At 41.5% G+C, this 24,168-nt stretch overlaps 1 protein-coding gene across 7 annotated transcripts in view; it reads left to right on the forward strand.

Annotated features, from left to right (window-relative positions):
• The first annotated feature begins 2,436 nt into the window (after positions 1 to 2,436).
• cyld (cylindromatosis (turban tumor syndrome)) overlaps positions 2,437 to 24,168 on the forward strand; it is a 46,366-nt gene continuing 24,634 nt past the window's right edge. For 2 of the 7 annotated variants that reach the window (XM_080428975.1, XM_080428977.1), the window contains exons 1-6: positions 2,437 to 2,963; positions 5,306 to 5,874; positions 9,046 to 9,366; positions 11,908 to 12,013; positions 18,593 to 18,694; positions 21,300 to 21,416. In XM_080428975.1, the coding sequence (XP_080285101.1) occupies positions 5,383 to 5,874; positions 9,046 to 9,366; positions 11,908 to 12,013; positions 18,593 to 18,694; positions 21,300 to 21,416 (1,138 nt within the window). In that variant the 5' untranslated portion in view covers positions 2,437 to 2,963; positions 5,306 to 5,382. The remainder of the gene's footprint in view (positions 2,964 to 5,305; positions 5,875 to 9,045; positions 9,367 to 11,907; positions 12,014 to 18,592; positions 18,695 to 21,299; positions 21,417 to 24,168) is intronic. The other 5 variants (XM_080428979.1, XM_080428980.1, XM_080428976.1 and 2 more) reach the window with 4 other exon arrangements.

The raw sequence follows: 24,168 nt of genomic DNA on the forward strand, positions 1-24,168 counted from the left end.
GAAGCTCTACATCCTCCTGGTGGGTGCTCCTCACTGGCAGGTGAGCCATAGGATACGACAGCAGTGACCACGCACAGAAATGTGTGTGGGGAGGAATTGATTGGCATAACGACTAAATTGGGGAGAAAAGGGGGATAAACCACCCTTTGGTTGTGTAGGTACAAAGTGTCACATAATTGACAGACAGTGTCATTTGTATGTCAATCGTCATATATTTGTAAAAACGTTTTGGGTGAAATTATTAAGTAATATCATATAGTCTGTTTTGGTTCAGTTTTTTCACTTTTCTGAAAAAAAATACATCGGACATTATTTTAGCAAGGTGACGAAAGGTGAACTTGTTTTTCTCCATAGTGCGTCCCTTACAGGCAGCTGTGGTGCCATAAGAGGAAGGAGAATCGACGTTGGGATCACTAATGCATGTCTCATCTTTATTTCAAAATCATGCAAGGAAGTGGAGTACATTACAGTAATGTCTCCCACACACAAACCACGCACTCTGCACAAGAGGCTGTTTCGCAATGGCAATCTGTTTGTTGGCTGAGACTGGGGTTCCTTTTTTATGACACGTTTAGCCTAACAACACCATCCCAGAATTATAGGATGCATGGCTGTTCACAAATGTAAGGCACTCATTGATGTATGACTGTATGGCCTGCATTGCCAAGCTCATATTTTCAACCACATGCAAGTCAAGATGTTTAAAGTTATCATTTGAATTATAGTGGACTGAAATGTGTCAAGGAGCTGTCTGATTTGTACTTAAAGTTAGCTAGTTTGTACAGTATCTTTCAGTTAGTAGAAGTGGCCGAAATGGAGGAAGAGGGCAGATCTACAGTATTATGGAGAACATTACATGTATGTGACATTACTTCTTCACCATTATATTGACATGTACAGTATGGGCAGCAATGGTGTATTCCTTGGGGACATGGTGATATAACACATTCAGTAGCTTTGCGCAGAAGATTTAAAACATACTCCTCCTGCATATCAGACAGGCTAAAAACACACTTCTATGACCTTGCTTTTAACTGATTTTATCCTTTCTTAATCTCACTGTTTTAATTTCACTCTCGACTAGATTTTAACTTGTATTGCTTTGTTCTTAATTTGACCTTTGTTTTTAGGTTTAAGGGAAAACACTGCATTTATGTCTGAAAAGGTGGTACAGTATATAAATGATAATGATTATTATTATTTGCTGAAATGACCGAAGAGACCCAGGGATGATTTACGCTGAGAAGTAAGAGTAACACTATCTTAATGAGAGATAAGCTTCAGTAACATAAAGCTGAAAGTAAATTTAGTTAACAGCATTGGTTGAAAACTTTAGTTACTAGTTACTTTGTAGATATTGATTATCATCACAAAACATACATTAACCACTTAAGCTCTATATACTTCAAGCTCACAATGCGTCGCTGTATGATGCATTGTGAGCTTGTAGATCTGCTAATTTCAAAAGATTTTTATACATTTTGTCTTAATGGGACATTCTGCATAATGAGTACTTTCTACTTTTGGTATTAAGTACATTTTGGTACTAATAGTTTTGTACTTTTACTCAAGTATTTTTTTTATTTCTGACTTTTACTTGTGACAGAGTATTTCTACATTGCAAAACTGGTACTTTTACTTAAGTATTTATTTTTTTGGTGGTATTTTTCCACCACTGTACAGTGGTATAGAACGCGCGCGTACAGTACAGCATCTCTGTAGCCCTGTAACATGACTGTCATATCATGACAGTCATGGATTAACTTCAACCTGGTGTTTGCATTTTCTCCATTTACAGCCCGTACATCTACATAAACGTTCACATTTCAAATATAAAGGGCTTACCTCATGGACACGGATGTAAAAATTCTGTACGGGCTCTCAAAAGTACCCGTATTTTCCGTGTTGTTCAATAAAAAGCCTTTTAATCCGATTGGTGGCCATTTTCTTCTCATTTTTTCCACTGCGTTTCTACTGCGTGATCCTATCGGTTGGGAGGTATACTGCACTCTGTAACTCTATAAGAAATTGACCACCAATCGGATTAAAATGCTTTTTATTGAACAATACGGAAGATACGGGTAATTTTGAGGAGCCGTACATAATTGTAATATTTGTGGCCATGGGGTAAGCACTTTATATTTGAAATGTGAACGTTTATGTAGATGTATGAGCCGTAAATGGAGAAAATGCAAACACCAGGTTGAAGCTTATCCATGACAGACGTGACAGACGACCGTCCTGTGATCCATGGCTAAGCATCTCTGTAGCCACACTTCAACCTATCCTGTCCGCTCTGAGTGACGCGTCAGCGGGGAAAGCCCCATAATAGGGCGCGACTTGATGACAGACACATATCACAACCAATCAGCGCCCGGAAACGGACGGCTTTGGCCAATCAATGGCTGCGCGAGCGAGCGAGCACCAATACGTCACAGACAGCAGCTCCATGATAGTTGAGTTGTGTGTCATCTTGTGTAAATAATCTATTTCATACCTTACAGTAAGAGCTGCGGTTTAGCACCCTTTTTCCCTCCTCTATTTGGGAACAGAGGCTAATAAATTAAATGCTGACGGTACTTTATTATTGTGGAGGGAGGCCGGCAGCAGAGCACCCTGTCAACAACATCAACAGCTAGCTGGGCTATAGTAGCTAGTTAGCTGGTTAGCTGGTTAGCTGCTCTGCATCAGCCAGTGGAATCTCCCCTCTCTAGATAGTTAGCTAGTTAGCTGCTCTGTTCATCACACAGCTAGCTGGGCTAGTAGCAAGTAGCTAGTTAGCTGCTCTGCATCAGCCAGTGGAATCTCCCCTCTCTAGTAGCTAGTTAGCTGGTTAGCTGGTTAGCTGCTCTGCATCAGCCAGTGGAATCTCCCCTCTCTTCTCTCTCTCTCAACAAGACAGTTGACATGATGACAGCCGCCCTGAACCCCTGACTTCTTCCACTGAAGGCTACAACAACAAGGTAAGAGATGCCTGCAGTTGTAGTTGACTGTCATTCATTACCACAACATACCTTCACTGTCTTCTGACACATGTGTGTGAGTGTGTTTTGTTTTGCCCGAGATTTGCTATTGCCTTCTATAAGCTAGCTATACTTCCTCCTCCTCTTGCAGCCAGGGCCCTGGATTATTATTATTATTACCACCTTGACTGGGAAAGGGAGGACACACACACACACACACACACACACACACACACACACACACACACACACACACACACACACACACACACATACAGACACAGGATTCTAGCTACTTCCTCCTCCTCTTGCAGCCAGGGGCCTGATTTATTACCACTTTGACTGGGAAAGGGAAGACACACACTCACGCACGCACACACACACATGGGATTCTAATATCCTTTTTTTAATGCTGCAGGACGAGGGCAACACCTGTTATCATTGTGTGTACAGTCTGAAATAATCGCTTCATCAACCTACTACAGCGTTAGCTAATGCATGAATAATCGTTGTATGCCAGATTGCCAGTCAATAAAAGAAAAAACGATAACATGACTTCTTATGCATCAACTGGCTGCAGCTGTCATACTTGACGTATGACAGATAGACAGAAGATGACAGGCACCTGTCATCTCCAGGCTCTGTACTTAGACTAGTACTTTATGCGACCCTATGTCTGATGATCACGTTATCTATCTATCTGACCCTATACTGTCATAATATCACACCCAGAGCCAAGGGGAAGTCCAGATGCCTGTTGTATGAATCATTTGTCGGAAGGAAGGGACCCAGCTGGCCACAGACTAAATACTGTTTGTGAACATGCAAAGCAGACAGACGGTAGATATTTGTATAGGTTTCTTGAGATGAGGCATCACATCAGAGTCATCAACGGGTCCTCAAACAAGAGTATCACACATGATGTGTTGACTCACTTGACTGCCCAATAAGATGAGAGCATTATTGATCTGAGTGGTATCTAAGCCTTACCTCAATGAAACAATAAGACTGTACTGTACAGTAAACTATCTTAAGTACAGTAAGATCTGTAATCAGAGCTCAGGGATCAGCAAAGTCACAGTGCATCGGTATGGGGGCATTGGGGGGGATATTGTACAGTATTCTAAATGAAATCCCAGAGAAATCCTAGCCGCAAGCAACTCTTAGATGCTATAATGCCATCTGGCATCTAGAGTTGCAATACCAACACTTGACAGCCCATTCATCCAAACAGAAAAGTCCTATCTGATTGTATTAAACGACGTTAAACTCACCAAGATTGCACCTGTACAGAAAGCTTGGATTATTGTCTTTGTGCCTCAAGTTTTTGTTTCATAAAAACCCACCATAGGCATGTTATGATGAACTACTTTCTGTCAATAAATTCCTAAATCTTAAGTGTTCGAATTTATAATAATAATAACTTTATTTATATAGCACCTTTCAAAAACAATTTACAAAGTGCTTTACAATAACAGTTAAACAGTTAAAAAATACAATACAAATCAGACATTGATTTCATAAATAGTACAACAATTCATAATCTATGAAAAAGCTGTGCGATAAAGGTGAGTTTTTAGAAGAGATTTGAAAGAGGACACTGAGTTTGCTTGCTTGAGGTCCCCAGGCAGTGAGTTCCACAGCCGAGGGTCCCGAACGGCAAAAGCCTGGTCGCCCTTTGTGACAAGGCGAGACTTTGGTACCGCCAATAAGGCCCTGCTGGATGATCTCAGGCAGCGGCCTGGCTTATAAGGAGTTAAAAGATCACATATATACACAGGAGCCTGACCATTTTGGGCTTTAAAAACAAACAGTAAAATCTTAAAATCAATTCTGGAAGCGCTCATTGGAAATCACTCAATGGTCCTGCGTATCACCTCTTTTGAAATTGCACATAGCGAGCTGATAGATATATACACTGTTGATTATATTTGTTATTCATTGTTTTGTTGGCTTGACTGCCAAATGATTCAAGGGAAGATTCAAGAGATAATTTTGAATTATGAAATAAAAGCAACAGTGGCCATGATGTGGACTTTAATGATTAATCATGTGTTTTACTGAAATGCAAAAAAAAAGAAGAAAATACAAAATACATGAAACACCGTCAAACATTTTACAACAAGGTACTAGTAGTCAGGGAGCTATTTCTTTGGCCTTTGTCATGTAAAGAGGATAAAGTAGTTTAGGAAAAGTCCATTCAGTAATAGGCCTGGCCCTGTCACAACTATTACCTACTGTAAGTGTTAATACATAATAGCCTGATTGCAATTGTATGACAGTTAATCTAAAACCTTTTGTGATGGTGACAGCACCTATTCAAGTAATGCGTTTCCTCCAAGACACACAGGTCAAGATTGCCTTGACGACGTGAACCCCCCCCGCCCGCCCACCCATCCCTAACGTGGAGCATGCAGCCATGAGCTCATCGCTGTGGAGCCAGGAGAAGCCCAGCGGGGGCTTCCGGGAGGACTGGCGCTTCTACATGGTGGTGAAGGAGTGCACGGTGGAGAAGCCTCCCCAGAAGACCCTGAGGATCCCCCGCGGCAGCCTGGGCCAAGCCTGCCAGGAGCGCAACAACCTGGGCCGCACGCTGCCGCCCAGCAAGGGCAAGCGGAGCCTCCGCATCCTGGACCAGACCAACGTGGTGCTCAGCCTGGACGAGCGTGACGTCCTGGAGCTGGACGAGAAGCTGGCCGAGCTGCTCTTCCCCATCACCAACTGTGAGGAGCGCTACGGCCTGCTGCGCAACAAGTCCCGGCTGGAGCGCGCGCGCGACATCGACTGCGGCTCCAAGGTGCGCGTCCAGCTGCGGTCGGGGGACGAGCCGCTGCCCGGCGTCGTTCGCTTCAAGGGCTCGCTGCTGCCCGACAGGGCTCTCTCTGGGATCTGGTTCGGGGTGGAGCTGCTGGTGAGAACCCTCTCTCTTTGTCACTAAGTACCTGTGTTGTTGTTTGTTTATGTCCTACTTTCAGAGACGCATGGATGTAAGTTCTCAGTCGCCGCCACTGATTTCAGTCATTTGGATCCCATAGAAGCCAGCATTGTCCTCTATGGAAGCATGTTGTGCAGCGAAAATAGCCGATCTACAAGCTCTCAATGCGACGCATTGAGAGCTTGTAGATTGGCTATTTTCGGTTGTTATTTCAAGATTAGAGCATTTCAAGTGGTCAAACTAGCAATATGTTCAGAAGCATCTTCCATAAAACCCTAATGGTCTGGGATATTTCATAAAAGCAAAGCCTCAACCTGTGATTTCTTCACCTGGTTGGCAGTATGTAGAACAGCAGGAACAATGTTACTAAAATATCATCATTTTACATAATTGTGTTAATTGTTTAGGAAACAGTCCTTTGACACCATTTCTTCAATCGCAAATTAGGACTTGCCCATATAACATTTTTCCGTTGTGAGATTTAGTTTTTGCTTCAATCCATGGAATTTCTGACACTATTTTTTGCTCTGTACGTATTCAGCATGGTGCTCTCTGCAGAAATAAATGTACCCTCTTAGATTTTGAATAGGCAGTATAATGACTTCAAGCCTGATAAGAATACTTTTCTTTTTTGTCTATTGCAAAAATCGTCTTTTTTGCACTGTAACCTGCAGTTGAACCATAAATGCAGCCACAACTAGGCCACTATTAAATACAATCTAAGAAGAATCCCTTTTGTGGGGTGAATATTAATCTGTATCATGCCACCCAGCTGTCTTCGTCACAGTGCAAAATGTCATCATCCGAGTCTCTCATGATGCTACATAATGCAGCCAGGGACATGGCTAAAGCTCTGACATACACAAAGCATTGCTTATTGTAGCACAATGTTTGGTTTCTCTCAGCGAGTGGAGGCTGTAGGCTCCATGAGTGGGCTGCTGCTTGGACACATGCAACTCAACTCTCTTGCTCAGTATAATGGGCTTAGCGGCACATTCTTCTTCTCCAACTGCTGATTGTGATAATTGAGATATGCCCTGGCACTACTTTTGTCATTTTTCATATCTAAATGTCTGGTGTGGGTGATAGAATGTGAGTAGTTATAATGTTGCTGTTCCACTGAGTTTATAATGCATTATGACCAGCACTTCATAAACCTTGTTATACAGTAAGTGTTATAAATGCCTTATAAAAATGGAATTATAAATGCATTACAAATGCACTTATAATGTATTATAGACCCAACCTTAATATACAGTCTTATTCAATATATATTTTTTAACAACCACATTGCAACGCATTGTGAGATTGTAGATCTGGTATTTACGCAGACTATCAAAGTATAAATTCAGGCTTAAGTGATTAACACCAGGAAAAGACAACACTTATGCCATATCACAATATTACAATATCCAAAATCCCAGACCATAATCTAGTCTCATATCACAATATCAACATAATATTGATATATTGCCCAGCCTTATCCCGTCCCGCAGACATTGGGAGTGAGTGCATCATGGCAGCACTTCCTATTTGCATATTCAGATTGTTGGATTCTATATGTGGGTAAAGTTGTAGACGTTTGCTATCGTTTCCTGGCCTGGCACTTTTCTCTTCATGGTAGGATTGGATCTATACAAAATGAAATATTATTACTGCTAGTCGCTGATTTTTTTTCACTTTTTAAAGATATTATTGGGGCTTTTCTGCCTTTATTGATAGTATGCAGTTGAGCAAGAGAGAGACAGGGAGTGACACGCAGCAAAGGTCGTCTGGCTCGGGAATTGAACCTGCGACTCGCTGTCAGGCCAGAGGCATTAGAGCTCATACGTGGTATGCGCCTTAACCACTAGGCCAGCGGCGCCCACTGATTGCACTTTTAAGTTGCTGTGGATAAGAGCATAAGCTAAACCTCTAACAACTATTATATAAAGCACAGTAGTTTAGGTCGTGTGTCTGTGTGAACATCCCTTCAATGGTCATTTTCAACGTTGTGGCTGTCCCGTAGGGTCAGGTACAGCTACACATGCAGCAGGCTGTGTGATGCCAACTGCATGAATCAAGCCCTTGTACTCGTAGACCAGACCTGTGGGCGGCTCAGTAGGTACAGTAGAGCAGCCGTCTAGGAACCGGAAGGTTTCTGGTTCGATTCCTGGCTTCATGTCAAGTGTCCTTGACTGTCCTTGACTGAGACACTGAACCCTGATGAGCAGCCTTGCGTGCGTGCGTGCGTGTGTGTGTGTGCGGCGTGCGTGCTTGTGTGCGTGCGTGTGTGTGTGTGTGTGTGTGTGTGTGAGAGAATGTGTGTGAGAGAATGTGACACACTGTAAAGCTCTTTGAGATAGATAAGGTAAGATAAACCAAGATAAACCTTTATTGATCGTCACGCTGACAGTGCTATTGGATCAAGTGTGTCATAGTAGCAGTAAGAACAAGAGAGTCGAGATAAAAAAATATATAATAATAATAAAATAGAACAATAAAACAGACGCAAGACACCTGCACTGGGTACGTTTAAACGTACAGTCACCAGTGAATAAATGAAAGAATATACATCTTATCACTCAAAAAGTCTCTATGGAGTGCAGCTTATACAGTAGTACCCTGTTATGCTGCGTTCACACGGGCCCATGCAAACATACACAGATAAACAGCATATTTGTCGCTCTGTCGCTTTGTATCTGTGTTGCTTAACACGGTCGCTGATGTCATCAAGCGTGCGTCCGTCATCGGAGCTACAGTTGTAGTTTTGTATCGTTGTATCTGGAAGTTGAACCCAGCTCAACTTCAATTTGTATCTTTTGTAGCAGCTACAAACGTCGGATGTTGCTTTGTACCTTCATGTCGCTGGCTTCCATTGAGAATTAATGGTAGCATGTATCTTTGTATCTGCCCGTGTGAACGCAGCATTACTGTTAATGACAGTAATTATGGCAGGTGTCAGTGTTAATGATTGTAACATGCACGTCTCTTTCACTTGCCGTCTCTTTCACAATCTCACTGTCTTGCTTTCTCCCCTGTCTTATCCCTTTGTGCCATCTTCTTTTTTTATTTTTATATCTCTCTCCTCATCTCTCTTTCTCTATATCACTTCACCCTCACATTCTTATCACTCCATCACCCCCCCCCCCCCCCCCCCTCCTCCAGGAGGAGGGCCGGGGCCAGGGCTTCACGGAGGGCTCCTACCAGGGCCGCCAGCTCTTCCGCTGCGAGGACGAGTGCGGCGTGTTCGTGGCCCTGGACAAGCTGGAGCTGTGGGAGGACGAGGAGGACGAGGAGGAGCTGGGAGAGCTGGAGGTGGACCACGTCAATCTGGTGGAGGAGGAGCTGCTGCAGGACTTCCCGCGGCTGGAGATCAACTCCCGGGTGCTGGTGCAGACCCGCGAGGGCCCGGAGAGGGGCACCATCATCTTCTGTGACCTGCTGCCTGGCAACGAGAGCCTGGGGTACTACGTAGGCGTTGACATGGTGAGAGAGGGATTAGAGAGAAGGGAAGAGATGGGTGGTGATGACACAGAAAATGTGTCGGAGAGAGAGAGAGAGAGAGAGAGAGAGAGGGAGAGAATGGGAAAGTTGTAGAGATGGTGGAGTGACCTCTAATTGAACTTGTTAGTTTTGACCACATTGCTGAAGTCCAAGTCAATGCTGTAAGGTTTTTGATGCAGTTCTTTCGTTTTAGTTTTAACCCGTTAACAACTCATTCACTGCCTGAATTATTTCTGGCCGCGTTTGCCCACTGCCAGAGATTTTTCATTGAAAAAAAAAAGTACTCAGGAGCCGAGATACAGAATTTTTAAGTTTTAAGTTAACAAGGAAGTGGATGGGAGTCTAGATCTTCGAAAAATCATATCTCATTGGTCTTTGGGTCAAATAAAAAAAAAAAAAAAGAGAAAACATTTAATGTCGTTTTAGTCGTTCTAGGCAGACAGGGCTTATGGGACAAAAGTCGTTTTAGTCGTTCTAGGCAGTGAATGAGTTAAGACCTGGAAAGTATTCATTTTAGATGTTTGCGTTGGCTAGTTTGCACAGTTTGTACATCTCTATTTTAGAACGTTTTTGAAATATCTTGAAAGTGTGCGAGTGTACTGATTTTAGAAGGCATTTGTAGAATCGGCCTCAGGTCTTAATAGGTTAACGGCGGCTTCAAAGGAAGCAGGGTAGTTGCAGTAAACTTGTATGAGATCAAGTCAATGTTCTATAACACACTCACTGCAGTCAATTAGTATCGGTTGAGCCACGGAGCGATTGCAAAACTATTGTAATGAGGCTGTCTGTATGTCACTCTTTCTGTAATAGCTCAATGTATCACCGTCAAATCACAACACAAGGCCATGAAACCTAACCTTATTGTCAATTCTGCCATGCAGAATCCCGGCAGAAATGTCCTGTACATACGTCCTGTACTGTACATGTAGAGCGTTCATCTTAGACCACAGTGAAGGCAAACAATATAGGAATACAAAACAAGACAATAAAGGGGACAAAACTGGGTGTCTGGGGGAGCAGTAACAAGGCACAATTAATACTATACAGGCTATATATTATCTCTAACTCAAAGTGTTATATGGTGCACTTTGGTATTCAAAGGTGAAGGTCAAGAAGTTCAGTTATTGATCAATACAAGATCATACATCACTTCTAAACTATTCATCATAGAACGACGAGACTAGCATTTGAATGCTTGCCCTTCGCCATTTCCCGTTCCTAAGTGTTTCCTAGTTGCGTACTGTAATATATAATTGATGTAAATTGATGTTAAAGTTACTACTGTAAGCTCATCTCTAGTATCTTGTTAGCACAAGAAACAGAATAGATGTACTGTAGCCAGAGCCTTAGCATTTGTGAACTCCCAAGCCCCTGATATTATTAAACGCTCAATATAGAATATTTCTTATCAGATTACAGGTTATTGTCCAGCCCCGGTGAAGAAAGCACATACTGGTATTCAACTTCAAGGCATTTTTGTTTCTGCACAAACTAATGGAAAGCGGGATCATCACTTTATCAAAGCCGGGTGAATCTGTTTTGTTCGATTGGATTAATCATTGTAGTTTCAAGCTAATCCACGAACATGCTTAGATCAAAGTGTTTTATTACCGGTGCAGAGAAGTTGGTACACGGTACACCAGTGCAAAGGTTAGACTCACCGTGTGCTTAGTTTGCGGGCACGAGCAGCTGGCATTTACGCTTGCTTGGTTTTGCCAGGCTGGAGTTTTAAGATGCCTAGTCATAGCAAAAAGATTCATATACATATAAGTGAGACATTTGACTGCTGGCCGTTAGCAGCAGAAAGCAGCAGCCGTAGCAGCAGCAGCAGCAGCAGCAGCTTCTGCCCACTCGCAGCATCTGAGCCTCCCTCCCACACGGAGGCTAGGCAGTCACGCGGGGAGTGAGGTAAAGACTTGAGCACTGTATGACCCAACAACGTGGCATGGGGCCAGCGGGCAGCCTAGGAGGAGAGCCCACTGCTCTGTTTCACTCCCCAGCTCCCCAGCCTCGCCCTGCCTTTTGCTAGATAGCTACTACTACAGCAGCAGCACAGCACTGGCCTCGTAAACACACGACAGAGAGCGTGGTTCCCGGTGGCGAAAGGAGCCTCAAACCAGGGGATGGGTAAACTGTGGTAGCTGCGTTTGCAGGGGGGAGAGGTGCATTTTGGGTGGCATGAGGTTCCATCGCTTCCGTGGAGTGGATAAGAGGAGCTGTGATGTTTTGGCAGTGCTATAGGAATCTAGCCAAAGTACCATGTTTGAATAGATGGGTAGATAGAGAGAGAGACGGCATCATTTTTTACTGGTAGGGCATTAGCTAATATACTTTTATTAAGCCTGGGGGAGAAACTGAGTAATGGTGCTGCCATGGCAGGCTGACACTTGTGCAGAGCCATCTTGATCAGACTGATATACATTTTCTTTTTTTGGGGGGGTGGGGGGTGGTTGGGGGGGGAGGCTAGCGAGATGAGGAACGCCTGCAAGGGTCACACTACGTCTCTTTCTCCAACTCTTCCAGGACAATCCGATCGGGGACTGGGACGGCGTGTTCGACGGGAAACTGCTGTGTAACTTTGCCAGCTTGGAGCACACTCGCCTCGTCCCCATCTGTGACGTTATGCCAGGTGAGTTTGTAGCTTGTGTTTAATTCCCGCGTCAACGTTTACAACAACATTGATCGCTTAAATCTTGTGCATTTCTAAGCGTTAGCAATCAACAGCGCTCCACAGTGTTTTCTCGTTCGCAGCAGCGCTGAGCTGAGTCTGAGCGCTCCCGGGTTTGTGTTTGGCTTGCAAGCGGGAACAGGGGGCCTTTTGTGTCGATGGCTCACTTGTTTTTGAAAGTCAAGTGAGATACTCAGGCTCTTTGTTCTCCACGTCAGCTTGTTGATTTGTTTGTGTTCCGCCTGTCCTCCTCTCCTGACGAAGCCCTAACTTCAAGCAAAATGAGATTTGTTTATTTTACTAATCTACTGCCTACTAAAAACTCTCTACACGTTGAAGCCCAAATGCATGGTACAGTCCATGGCAGGCCTCATGAAGTCTGCTTAATCATAGTGCAAAGATACTTACTGTAAAGGGACGAATCTAACCCAAAACAAATAATTATTATAATTATTGTTATTTTGCAAGTTGCTATTCCTGCATTATTGGACAGCTCAATGTTCATTTGTGAATCTGAACGTCTACAGGGATACTCTTGGTTGCCTTGCTTCTGTCTTGTTGTTAGGGATGTGTAAAGAAATTCTCATAAGTTGTCTCTGACCTACAATTAAAACATTTAACTGAAAAGCGACTATAATGCGACTTGCAAGCAATCATGGGAAATCTTGGAAATGACTTGGTAAAACAAAGACTCGATCTCAATTACTGACCAGCCAAGACATTTCCACGCAAACCTTCATCAAAACACGCTGGCTGAAACACACACAGTGCTGAGGTCTTCTGAACTTACATGTTATAGTGCCACCGTCCATTGATAGTGTGAATGGGAGGCTGTCCTTATGGCCCTGACACACCAAGCCAACATCAGGCGGGCTGTAGTTGAGTGTCTGTGGCCATCTGTCCGACAGGAGCTTGTAGTTTACCGTAGGCGCTAGTGGGCCATTAGCGAGGCCCATTCACCCAAGCGTGTTGAATTGGCAGCTGATGTTATCATAGACTCGCGTAGCCAGGCGGATCAGAGATCTCCGCCTACTGTTATGTCTAGTGACGTCTAAATTCAATGCGTGGGCTAAAACTGGGTCGAAACAATTCGGAAATAAAAAAAACAACAACAATGCAGACACTGTCACTTTTGGCATATTTGGGACTAGCGATGGGACGATAATCGTTATCGTTTATCGTGATAAAGAAAAACGCTCACAATAGTGTCGCAGAGATTTTAATTTATCGTGAAATTGTCCGCCGTCATACACTAGGATGAATTAGCTTTTGTATATATATATATTTTGATTATCGCGATAATATCGTTAATCGCAATAATTCTTGCCACAATAATTGTGACATGTAATTTTCATATCGTCCCATCCCTATCCCAGTATCAGGATTGGTTTTCAGGTTTGTTACTTTAGCGCTGGTTTCTCATTATTGTTCTGACCCCCACATTGAATTTAGATTTCCCCAGTCGTATCATCAGTAGACGGACATCTCTGATTGTCTGGCTACACGAAACAAATGTAGTCTGGGACTGGGAGGGAGAGCTCTGTTTGGCTGTTGTCAGCCTGAGCAAATCGGAGCATGAGAAGAAGTGAACAGCAAGCCAACGACATATTAAACGAGGGCACACACACAGACACACACACAGGCTATATTGACATGCTCAATTTGTTTTTGTCTTCCCAATTGCGCAGGGAATAACTCCATCGACGCATTATATTTTGAGAATATCATCACTGTCGGGCAGAAAGCTTGTACAGTATCGCCGTATTTCATCTTTGTCTGTATATCCATAAATGATATTTTTATACTTTGTCGTATGATTGTGTTGCACAAAAGTAGTGAAAATATCACAACGCAAGACGTTGTGAGCTTGCTGATCTGCTATTTTCAGTGAAAAAAAGAAAGAAAAATGTACTAAAAATATTAACAGTTGTAGTGACAGTTCTCCCCAGGTTTACCCGACCAGAACATTCTTCCCAAGGGTGCAATTTCGTCCTTTATATTCTGGTATTGAGAAACAGTCCATGCCGTCTCTGTTTTGGAGATTGTCTCTGCTAGATATGCAGTGATACAGACAGACCGCTGCCACCTCCTGGTGTGGAGAGTTATTTCCTTTCACACAGGCGCAGAACAGCGCCACTAGCTGTAGCCAAAGCAAAAAAAAAGATAGACATACCATCTCCAGTTTACTTCCCGTACGTGGGTGAAGTAGGTGGCCGCCTTTTTAGGAGAAGCAGGTTGGAGTCTATTAATTCCAATGGAAGAGTGAACGTGAACACAGCTTCTGCGATTATTTCGCTCCACTAGACCATACCTGTGGGGGGATATGCGCACATGATCTGGCAACACAAAAATGCTAATAAACAGCAGAGATTTTGTGTAATCGGAAAACGGGCTTCGCTTCTTTGTTAGGTGCACATGGTAATGGTCAAAGGCTGTGTGCAAATACAGATCAATTGCTCCGGCCACTGAGGAGAAACGGGCAGAACCAATTTTGGCCTCACCACTACACCACGCACTACACCACTACAGAGGTTTGTCAAATTATAGGAGGATGGTCACTGAACTAAATATTGGACCCAATCGTCAACAAGCCACACAATCTTCCTAAGTTTTTCATACTAAAATGGCTTTTTTCAGAGACACAAGTCGAGGAGAAAATCTACTTTATTATTGACCTTTCTCTGTCCCAGCAACACACTCTCGCGGGATCTAGCGCCAGTAAACATTGGACGTTCGCGAGATCTGCCGTCAGACGACGCCCACTTAGGATACCATTTGTAGGATGTGTGTACCATTTCGCCTCTAGTGGCTCCAACTGGGATGGTTTATCTTCATAAATTAACCATCTTTGGCTGTGCTGTAGTTTTTGCATTGTATTCCAGCGCAACGTTTACTGGAGACGTGAGGCAACGCAAAGGTCCCTGTGTCAGGGTCCTTTATAGGCACAGTGACTGTACTCTTAACCGCTTAAACCCTAGTTCAGGTCTTCAACAGGGGGTCCTCAGAATTACTACAGGGGGGCCGCCATATCTTTGTGTGATAGGAACTTTTTTTTCTTTTTTACCACTCTTTTTTACCACTTGAACCCTAGCATCCCTATTCTGGTGGGAACATTTGCTGGAAATGGCACCCAGTACAGAGCCTGTGGTCAAGTTTGCGTATTAAGTATTAAGGGCTTAAAAGGTTAAGTGGCTGAAGTGCTGTCAAACAAATATGAAGCTATCCATGAAATCTATGAAAAAGTTTAATGTTTGACACAATTTTATACAATATGTAAGCGGTGTGGTCCCTGCATCATCTCTCTCTTGGCTAAGGGGTCCTTGGGCTGAACAACGTTGAAGACCCCTGCTCTCTAGATACTTAGTTAGCCGGAGCCTCCCCCCCCAGGGCTCTACTGTATACTAAGCCGCCTCCTTGTTTCCCTTTACACCAAATATTTTTGCCGATCTAGATTCATAGATCTATAAATATATAAAATATAGAGTTGGAGTGGTTAAGGTTAAATTGAATCTGCCTCTTTATTGTTCACTACTAGACAGACAAGAAAGAGGTGATGACATGGCACATGCCTATAGGTGTGAATCACCTCTGATGTTTAGTTCTGAAACGGTATCACCAATTACTAATTTAACAGATTATTATAGACGGGTGAATTATGTTTTTTAGTCAGGATGGTTAATAACGTAAACCCTAAATATACTCAGTTGACCGAGGTTCCCCAGGGCTGAGGTTTGCTCCTTTTTTTTTTTTTTCCTAGCCTGGTAAACCATCCCGGTAGCTGCCGTGTCTTTTGCAGACTGGTCTGACCGCGAGCCTTCAAAGGAGCTTTATTACAGTACCCTTTTCTTAGATTTTTGCCCTCATTCAGTTTATCCATATCTAATGAATGCATGACTGTGTCAACCCTGTTTTTCAGGAGCCATGTTGGCCCATACTGTAGGTCAGGAGCCTAGCCTAGAAAAAGTTAAAATTCATGGTGTAGTCCCTTTAATCCATTAAGACCGGGAACGCATCTGTGTCATTTTAAGATTTCTTTGGCTATAAAAAAAAAATAGCAGATATAGATAGAATAGCACTATGAGCTTGTACAGTAGATCTGCTATTTTTGGAAAGATCTTAAAAATGTGTGCAAATCTTTGAATATATATATATATTTTTTAAAGTGAACATTTGTAACTGAAATCCTTGCTTCTGGGGGTCCCTGGAAAGTAATATTTTGAGTTGGGGGGGAGGTCTGCGGACAAATGCATATCATTTTGGGGGTCCTTGACATGAAAAAGTTTGAGAACCACTGATATTATAGCAACATAATTTCTTTTTTTTAGAATTTAGAAGACATTTGTAGAATCCCCAGAAGCAAATATTTGAGTTTAAAATGTTGCTTTAAAAAACATATACATATAAATGGCAGATCTACAAGCTCGTCGTAGCGTGGCACTCTGTGCCGCACTATGAGCTTGTATATCTGTTATTTTTGAATAGCCAAAGTATAAAATAATGTGGTTACACAGATGTGTTCCCGATTTTAATGCGTTAATGCTCTGGAGATGATGCAGAGTGCAACAATATGCCTGAATTTCCACGGGTAAGCTTAAAAAAAAAGACAAAAAACACGATTTGGTTCAAGTGTGTCTTCTATATCCATCACGTCCTGTTGTGTTCCAGGTGTGAATGAGTCCCTCATTCGATGGCTAGAATGAAAACCTCCACTTCTTGGGTCCTTTGGGACTGGAGTTGCAAACCACTGGTTTTTAGACCAGGTCTTGAAGGTTTTTCAGGCCAAGGACCCCTTAGCTGAGAGAGAGATGAAGCAGGGACTCCCCACTACATATTGTTTAAAATTGTGTTGCAGATTAAACCTTTTTCATAGATTTCATAGATCACATCAGACAGTGTTGGATTGATGTTAATGTGTATTTCCAGACATTTAACTCACTTAAACCGTCACTACTTGGTAAACTTGACCTTTCACTCTGTACTTGGTCTGCTGTTTTTTCCCTCTACACCAAACCTCTTTGCCAAAAATAGCCGATCTACAAAGAGCTTGTAGATCTGCTATTTTTGGCTAATGTTTCCCTCAGAATATAGATGCTATGGTTCCAGGGGTTAATCTAAAAAAGTTCCCATCGGATGGCTGGCGTAGCGGTCCGGGCACCTAGGCGCGTGTCGCGGGTTCGAATCCCATTCCCGACGACATTTGCTACGTGTCACTCCCCATCTCGGGAGAACCCCATTTCCTGTCAGTCTACTGTATTCTATCAAATAAAGGCAGAAAAAGCCCCAAAAAAAATCTTCCTAAAAATAGGTTCCTTTCACACAAAGATTTGGCGGCCCCCCTGTTGAAGGCCGCTGTTTTAGACCATACATCTCACTTTGTTTTTTACAACACGCTCAACAGCACCCTCTTCTGGTATAACAAGCACATTTCAGGCAGCTAAACTATCCAATATGCAAGATGCTCTCATTTCATACTCAAGGGGACAAAAAGCTTATCAGTGCTGTGCCAGAGACAACAGTGAGGGTTTCTTATGCATTGCTAAAACACGGCACATACAGTAACAAAAATAAAAACTGGCAACAGGACCACTGAGTACTAAGCTGTCATTTGGTCAGTCAGACTTTGTGAGTCGATTATTTGCTTTGTATTCAATCAACTAATCGATAAGTTGACAAATTCCTGTGACTAATAGTTTCAACCAAGAATTTCTTAAGTCCAGGACAGTCCTACAGGGTACACAGTAAGACTTTTTGTGCAAGACAATACAACAGCCAAGGTTTACTTCCCCCCCATCAGATCTCTTCACCGAAAATAGCCGATCTACTAGCTCACAACGTGTCGCAAATGTGATGTGTAGTGAGCTTGTAGATCTTCAATTTATTTTCGAACGCTCACCTATTTTGGCCGAACTTGCCCAGAAATAGAGATGTTAGGATTCAAGTGGTTAATCACAGTGTGTAGTGTATGGTAGGTAAATGTACAGGTATGCTAATCTGGAGGCAGTGGTGGAAAGTAACTAAGTACATGTACTCAAGTACTGTACTTAAGTACAAATTTGAGGAATTTTCACTTTACTGGATTTAAAAAAATAAAATTCAGTACTTTTACTTCTACTCTCAGAGGAAAATATTGTATTTTTACTCCACTACAATTATTTGAAAACTTTAGTTACTCTGTAATTATTATTACAAAACATGCGTTAACCACTTTATCCCTAGATGCTTCGGCTTTTTGAAAATAGCCGATACGTTGTGAGATTGTAGATCTGCTATTTAAAAAAGATTTTGAACACTTGTGAAATAGGGCAGTCTGCATAATGACTACTTTTGGTACTTCTAAGTACATTTAGATGCCAATACGTTTGTACTTTTTACTCAAGTACATTTTGAATACTGGTCTTTTTCTTGTAACAGAGTATGTTCTGCATTGCAGTATTGATACTATTTTACTTAAGTAAAACATTTGAGTACATTTTTTTCCACCACTGATCTGGAGGGATGTTCCTCTAATGTTGGGTGTATTATTTCTGGGCTCTGCTGCAGAATATTCCATGCAGGACCAAAGGCTGCAAAAGCACAGTTTTGCCTCCAGGGGCACCAGCAGTGACAAGTCGTCCTCTGGCCAAAGCAAGCCAAAGAACAAAGGTACAGCACTAAATCTAACAAACCCACCACAGCCTGCTGGGGAAGGGGAACCCAACACAGAAAAGGGGAATTCCACTTGGAATAGACTTTGTTTGTTAATCTGCAAAGGTGGAAATATACGTTTTTTATTGAAAAAATCTGTTATCACTTAAGTTGAACCCATTAAGACCTGAGGCCGATTCTACAAATGTCTTCTAATCTAACAGTTTTCTGAAACACTTATGTTGCTATAATATCAGTGGTTCTCAAACGTTTTCATGTCAAGGACCCCCAAAATGATATGTATTTGGCCGCGGACCCCCATCTCCAAATATTTAGTTCCAGGGACCGCCCGAAGCAAAGATTTGAGTTACAAATGTTTGCTTGAAAAAAAATATATTCAATGATTTGCACAAATTGTCATGATTTTTCAAAAATAGCAGATCTATAAGCTCATAGCGCGGCACTCGGTGCCACGCTATGAGCTTGTATATCTGCTATTTTTGAATAGCATAAGTATAAAATAATGGTTAAAGTGGTTAAAATCTAAAATTACAGCTGCTTTCCCGGTCTTAATGGGTTAAAAAGTGTTATCTTTTATCAATTTTCTAAATCAAGGAAAAAGCAGACCCTGTAGCATCATTGCAGAATAACAACATAAGGACATCACAACCATAATAACAGGGTGCATGACAACTATAGGGTTGGGATCTGGAACCAGAGGAATTTGGGGGGAAACGGGACCGGAATCGGTTCCATCACATTTTGGAACTGTTTCCGGAACATGTTTTTAATCACACTGTCAGAGCTGGTATGTGGACGTCTGATATGCAATTACCGGTGGTTCTCAAACTTTGACACTCTGAGAGTGTATATATGGAACCAAAATGTTGTACAAATGGAATCAAATGGACCCGAAATTGTTAAAATCCTAAATAAAAGGATCCCAACCCTAATGACAAAGTGGTGTGATAATAGCACTGAAATAATAATGACTAATATTTAGGTTGTACAGTATATATTTTTTTACAATTGATGTATGTGCACATTTTTGACTGCCTTTCTTGAAAATGCAAAAAAAGCAGGACTGTGCAACTATCGTTTAAATCGAATTACATGAAATTGTTGGGAAATGTATATTCGTTGCTTTTGCAAAATAACATCCTTAAAATGTGAAATTCCTGATTTTAATGTAATGGAGCAATAACAACAAACAGAGAACTTTGGTAACGAGGAGAATTTCTTCCAGATTGTTCCAGAACAATGGATTAATTTGATGTGACTGCGGAATGTGTAACCTGTGAATCTCTTGTGATTGGTTTCTTGCATGAAGAAAACATATTTTTTTAATATTCTGTGATTATACAACAGGTTTACAGCAGTCAGATTGGTCAACGCACTCTCCAACCGTGCTGTTAATTAATTAATAAGAAAAATAATGTCAGTGTTTCCCCATATGCATTCAGCAGTGGTGTGGATGTTTATGTAAATTATATATCTTTGTTTCTTAACAATGGAAGACGACTCCATCTTATGTCTTTATAAACGTTTATATTATGTTGCGCTACCAGTATGTATGCTTCATATCCAGTCACAAAGTTGTGTTCACAATTATTACATAATCGCCTAACCGCAATTATTTGAGATAATCGCAATAATTATTTGCCTAATCGTTAATAGATCTGCTATTTCCACTATTCATGTTTTTTAGTATAAAAAGTATAAAGTTAAACAATTACGTACGTTATTTGTCATATCTGCCCTAAGCACCTTTTTGTTTATGAAGCCTAAAAGCCGAACAGAAATGTATTTTTAATCATGATGTTACAATGACAGAAACACAATTAAATCGTTAATCGCAATTATTTGAGCGACAATTAATTGCAAGTAAAAGTTCATAATCGTGACAGCACTGAGGAGAGTACAGGGCCCCATCCAGATCCATTGAAAGATCTTTACAACACTAAAAGTTTGATCTCACCGCGATGCAACGCCACCACGTTATTCATGCATTCTTCTTGTTATTTCGTAGCACATTGCGCTCTTTATTTTGAGTGCAAAGTTATTTCGATATAAATATTCGCCACCAACTGCTATAACTTCATCCTAGGGGAAACACTGAATGTATTAATACTGCTTTGAAGAATACGTTGTGACTCTACAACACATCATGCCTGTAAACGTTGTATAAAAGCCATTCTGCTCTTCAAGATAAGTCTTTACAGTTATTATGTGTACTTATGTGGTGCTGGCTGTGGTACTCTCACCATTTATGGATCACCTTGGTACTCATAATCACTTTTCTACCCTTGTGCTTCCCTTTCCAAACTATTCTGCTGTGGTCTTTTTTTGTGTGATGGAACTCAACTCGCGCAAACTCGCAGCACATTCTTCCCAGCATTTCTGCCTGTGTAAATCTGCATGGGATCATTCAATTCAATTTTGTTAAACTTCTCCTGTCACTCAATATACTGTCAATGTTCTATGTGGCTAAATATTTACCGTATGCCACTCTCTCTCTCTCTCCCTCTCTCTCTCTCTCTCTCTCTCTCTCTCTCTCTCTCTCTCTCTCTACTGCCACCACCTTCCTTGTTGTTTTTCTTTCATGTACTTTTATTGTTTGCAGGCTTAGGTCACCAGTGTGGCAGTAGGAGCAAGTCAGAGTTTTACTATACTTTAAATGGCAGCTCTGTTGACCCACCAGCTCAACCCAAATCCAAAAGCACATGGTATATTGATGAAGGTAAACTGTGAGACGTGACAAGATGTACCCTAAAAAAAAGAAAGAAAATCATCTTGATAGCAAGCTCCTGTTAATGATTTGAAGCTGCTTAATTGTCAAATCCACTGCTGTGAACTTACGGGAACATATTTTGTTAGAGACCAGCACATCACTTGTCAGAACCTAAACATTAACTGCATTGCAATATGTGTGAATGTTCTTGTGATGGCTAGAATTATATGGTCATCTAGGACAAAATAAATGCACTCAGCTTCTACATAAGTATTGCATACTATCAGTAACACTTTTGACTAACATCATTTTGCAGCATTTAGATTTAGAACATGGTGAATAAATCTACAATTACAATCCAAGCAGGTTTTATTTGGACAACAATGTGTTTGGCATTTTCACGCAGTAGATTGCTATCAAGAAGACCTTTGACTTCACTTTTCTCTCAGCGCGAGACTCCATCTGCATGGACTTATTGGTGTGGCATGGTTTTCATCTGTAAGACTTGAGGCTTTTTAATAATGCTCAGTGCTGTAGAATCACTCTCCTGGCTATTGTATACTTTGCTTCATGCTTAACTTGTGCAGCAGCAGGTAGAAGGAAGAAAACTAAGCGCATGACAACATCAGGTGTCTCAGTTCTCACATGAAAAAGTATTTTGAATTTGGAAAATTGGAAATTGTGCAGAAGTGTTTAAATAGTAGTGCACAATCTTCGCATTTGTTACAACAACAGCCACAGGTCAAGCTGAATTAATAGCATTTGTTAGTCTAGCACAGTGGTTCTCAACCAGTGGTCCGGGGACCACCATTGGTCCTTGAGGGGGTTCCAGGTGGTCCCCAGCTAAATGATGGAGAGTTGGTAACCAAATGGACCCTTATTCGGTAGATCTTTAACTCTTGAGAGAGTAAAATGGGTCCATTTGGTTTCATTTTACACTCTCAAGAGTTAAATTATTGTTAAAGGTTCTACACCATGAAAATCACTTTTTTCTTGGTTTTTTGTATTTTTTGGGGTCCCCAGTGTCTCTTGTACCCCAAAAAATGTTTTTTTTTTAATTCAGTCATTCCTTCTCATTTCATGGATTTCCAGAATGGGCGTGTCTGAACAGGCGATCTCAGAATGGAAATGTTTATGATGTCACAAACATTATTGATGGCAAACCCAATGTTAAATTAAAAGTGCCCGAATCGCTCCGAAACTTTTTCTACCCCCCCTAAGTGGGGGTCTACGAACAAATACTTCGGGCTCGGATTTTGGCTCCGCCCCCCGGAAGTGGGTGAAACAGGCACCTCAAACACTTGGTGGAATTGTTCAAAAATGTTCAAAGTGTTTTTTTTTCGATTTTGTCTTAGATGCTTCTTTTTATGCAGAATTTTTCCATTTTTCCCCTTTTTTTTAATAATTTTTTTTAATATATTTTTTTATTAACAGACAGAATTGCTCAGTAGCCCCCCCCTGCCCAAGAGGACGTTTTGGTATTGCAGCTGAAAGTGCTGTATAAGCCAGAGACAATTGACTTGGGATGAGTATATCTGAGTGATGATTTAGGCTCAAACCTTTTGAAAAAGGTTTGAGGGACATACACCATATGATATTAAATATCCATTTTTTTTTTTAATTCATGGTGTAGCTCCTTTAAGCATCTGCATTACTTAATTAAACAAGAAGTCTACACAATTAGAGAATATAGAAGAATTGTTATTTTGATCAACGTTTGCCTGTTAATCTCTCCTATTGGTACCACATCAATACAGCATGGAATTGTGGACAAAATCTTATCCAACGATAACAAAAAATAGTTTTGGGTCTGAGAGGCTAAATCTCATCAAATGGTGGTCTGTGGCTCAAATGCCGAATAAATAATGGACCTTGATATGGAAAAAGGTTGAAAACCACTGTTTTAGAAAGATACTAATCCCTCTAAATCTCACTCAAAAGTCGCTCAGGGATAGGAGCGTTGGCTCACAAAAATGAAAGCCAGAGCATTAATAAAAACCTTCTGTCTGGAGTGCTATGTGAAGACATTGGTACATTTGTCACATCGTCATCCTTAGACCATAGATATCACAGATAATGGTGTTGGGTACTCCTATTTGACTTGTTGGGAGGCTTAAATGGGCATTTCACTCCTCATTACATCTGTAATGGTCATCGACAATACAAAACAATGTTTCTCTCCCCCTCTGTACTCAATTGTTTCTCGCTCGAGGAGCAAGGGCATTCTCCATGGAGAATTTCCACCGCAGAGAGAACTGTTATGTATGATTGTCTGTTGTTGCAGGAACGAGGGGAACACCACGGTTGGTCTCGTTTGTGATGTTGGCTGTTTGTTCATTACACTTTTATCAGTTCTCCTTTCATTGCTGTGGCCATTTTTTCCACATCCCTCAGGTTCATACTCACATTTTTTTCTTTGGTGTATTGGTATTTATTTTTCTTCTTATATAATATCTCTGCTACCTTGGTTTCAAACTTGTGTTTGTGTCAATGTGGAAGTAGATTAGAGGAGTAGTTCACCGAAATTCTTTTTTTGTTTTTGTCGCATACCTAAGCCAATAATTTGATGACCGGGTCATCGGTCAATAGCAGCCCACTTGACTCTGCCGGTCATCAAATTATTGGTTTAAGAATGCGACTTAAACAAAAAAATCTCCATGAATTCAAGGCTTCATGGGGTGTCTTTAATTGATAGAAAAGAAGATTTTTTTTGGGTGAACTACTCTTCTAAAGCTACACATATCAGCTCTATACTTTCAAT

The sequence above is a fragment of the Gymnoscopelus braueri genome, assembly GCF_963280865.1.
Source record: "Gymnoscopelus braueri genome assembly, chromosome: 1".
Lineage (NCBI taxonomy): Eukaryota > Metazoa > Chordata > Actinopteri > Myctophiformes > Myctophidae > Gymnoscopelus > Gymnoscopelus braueri.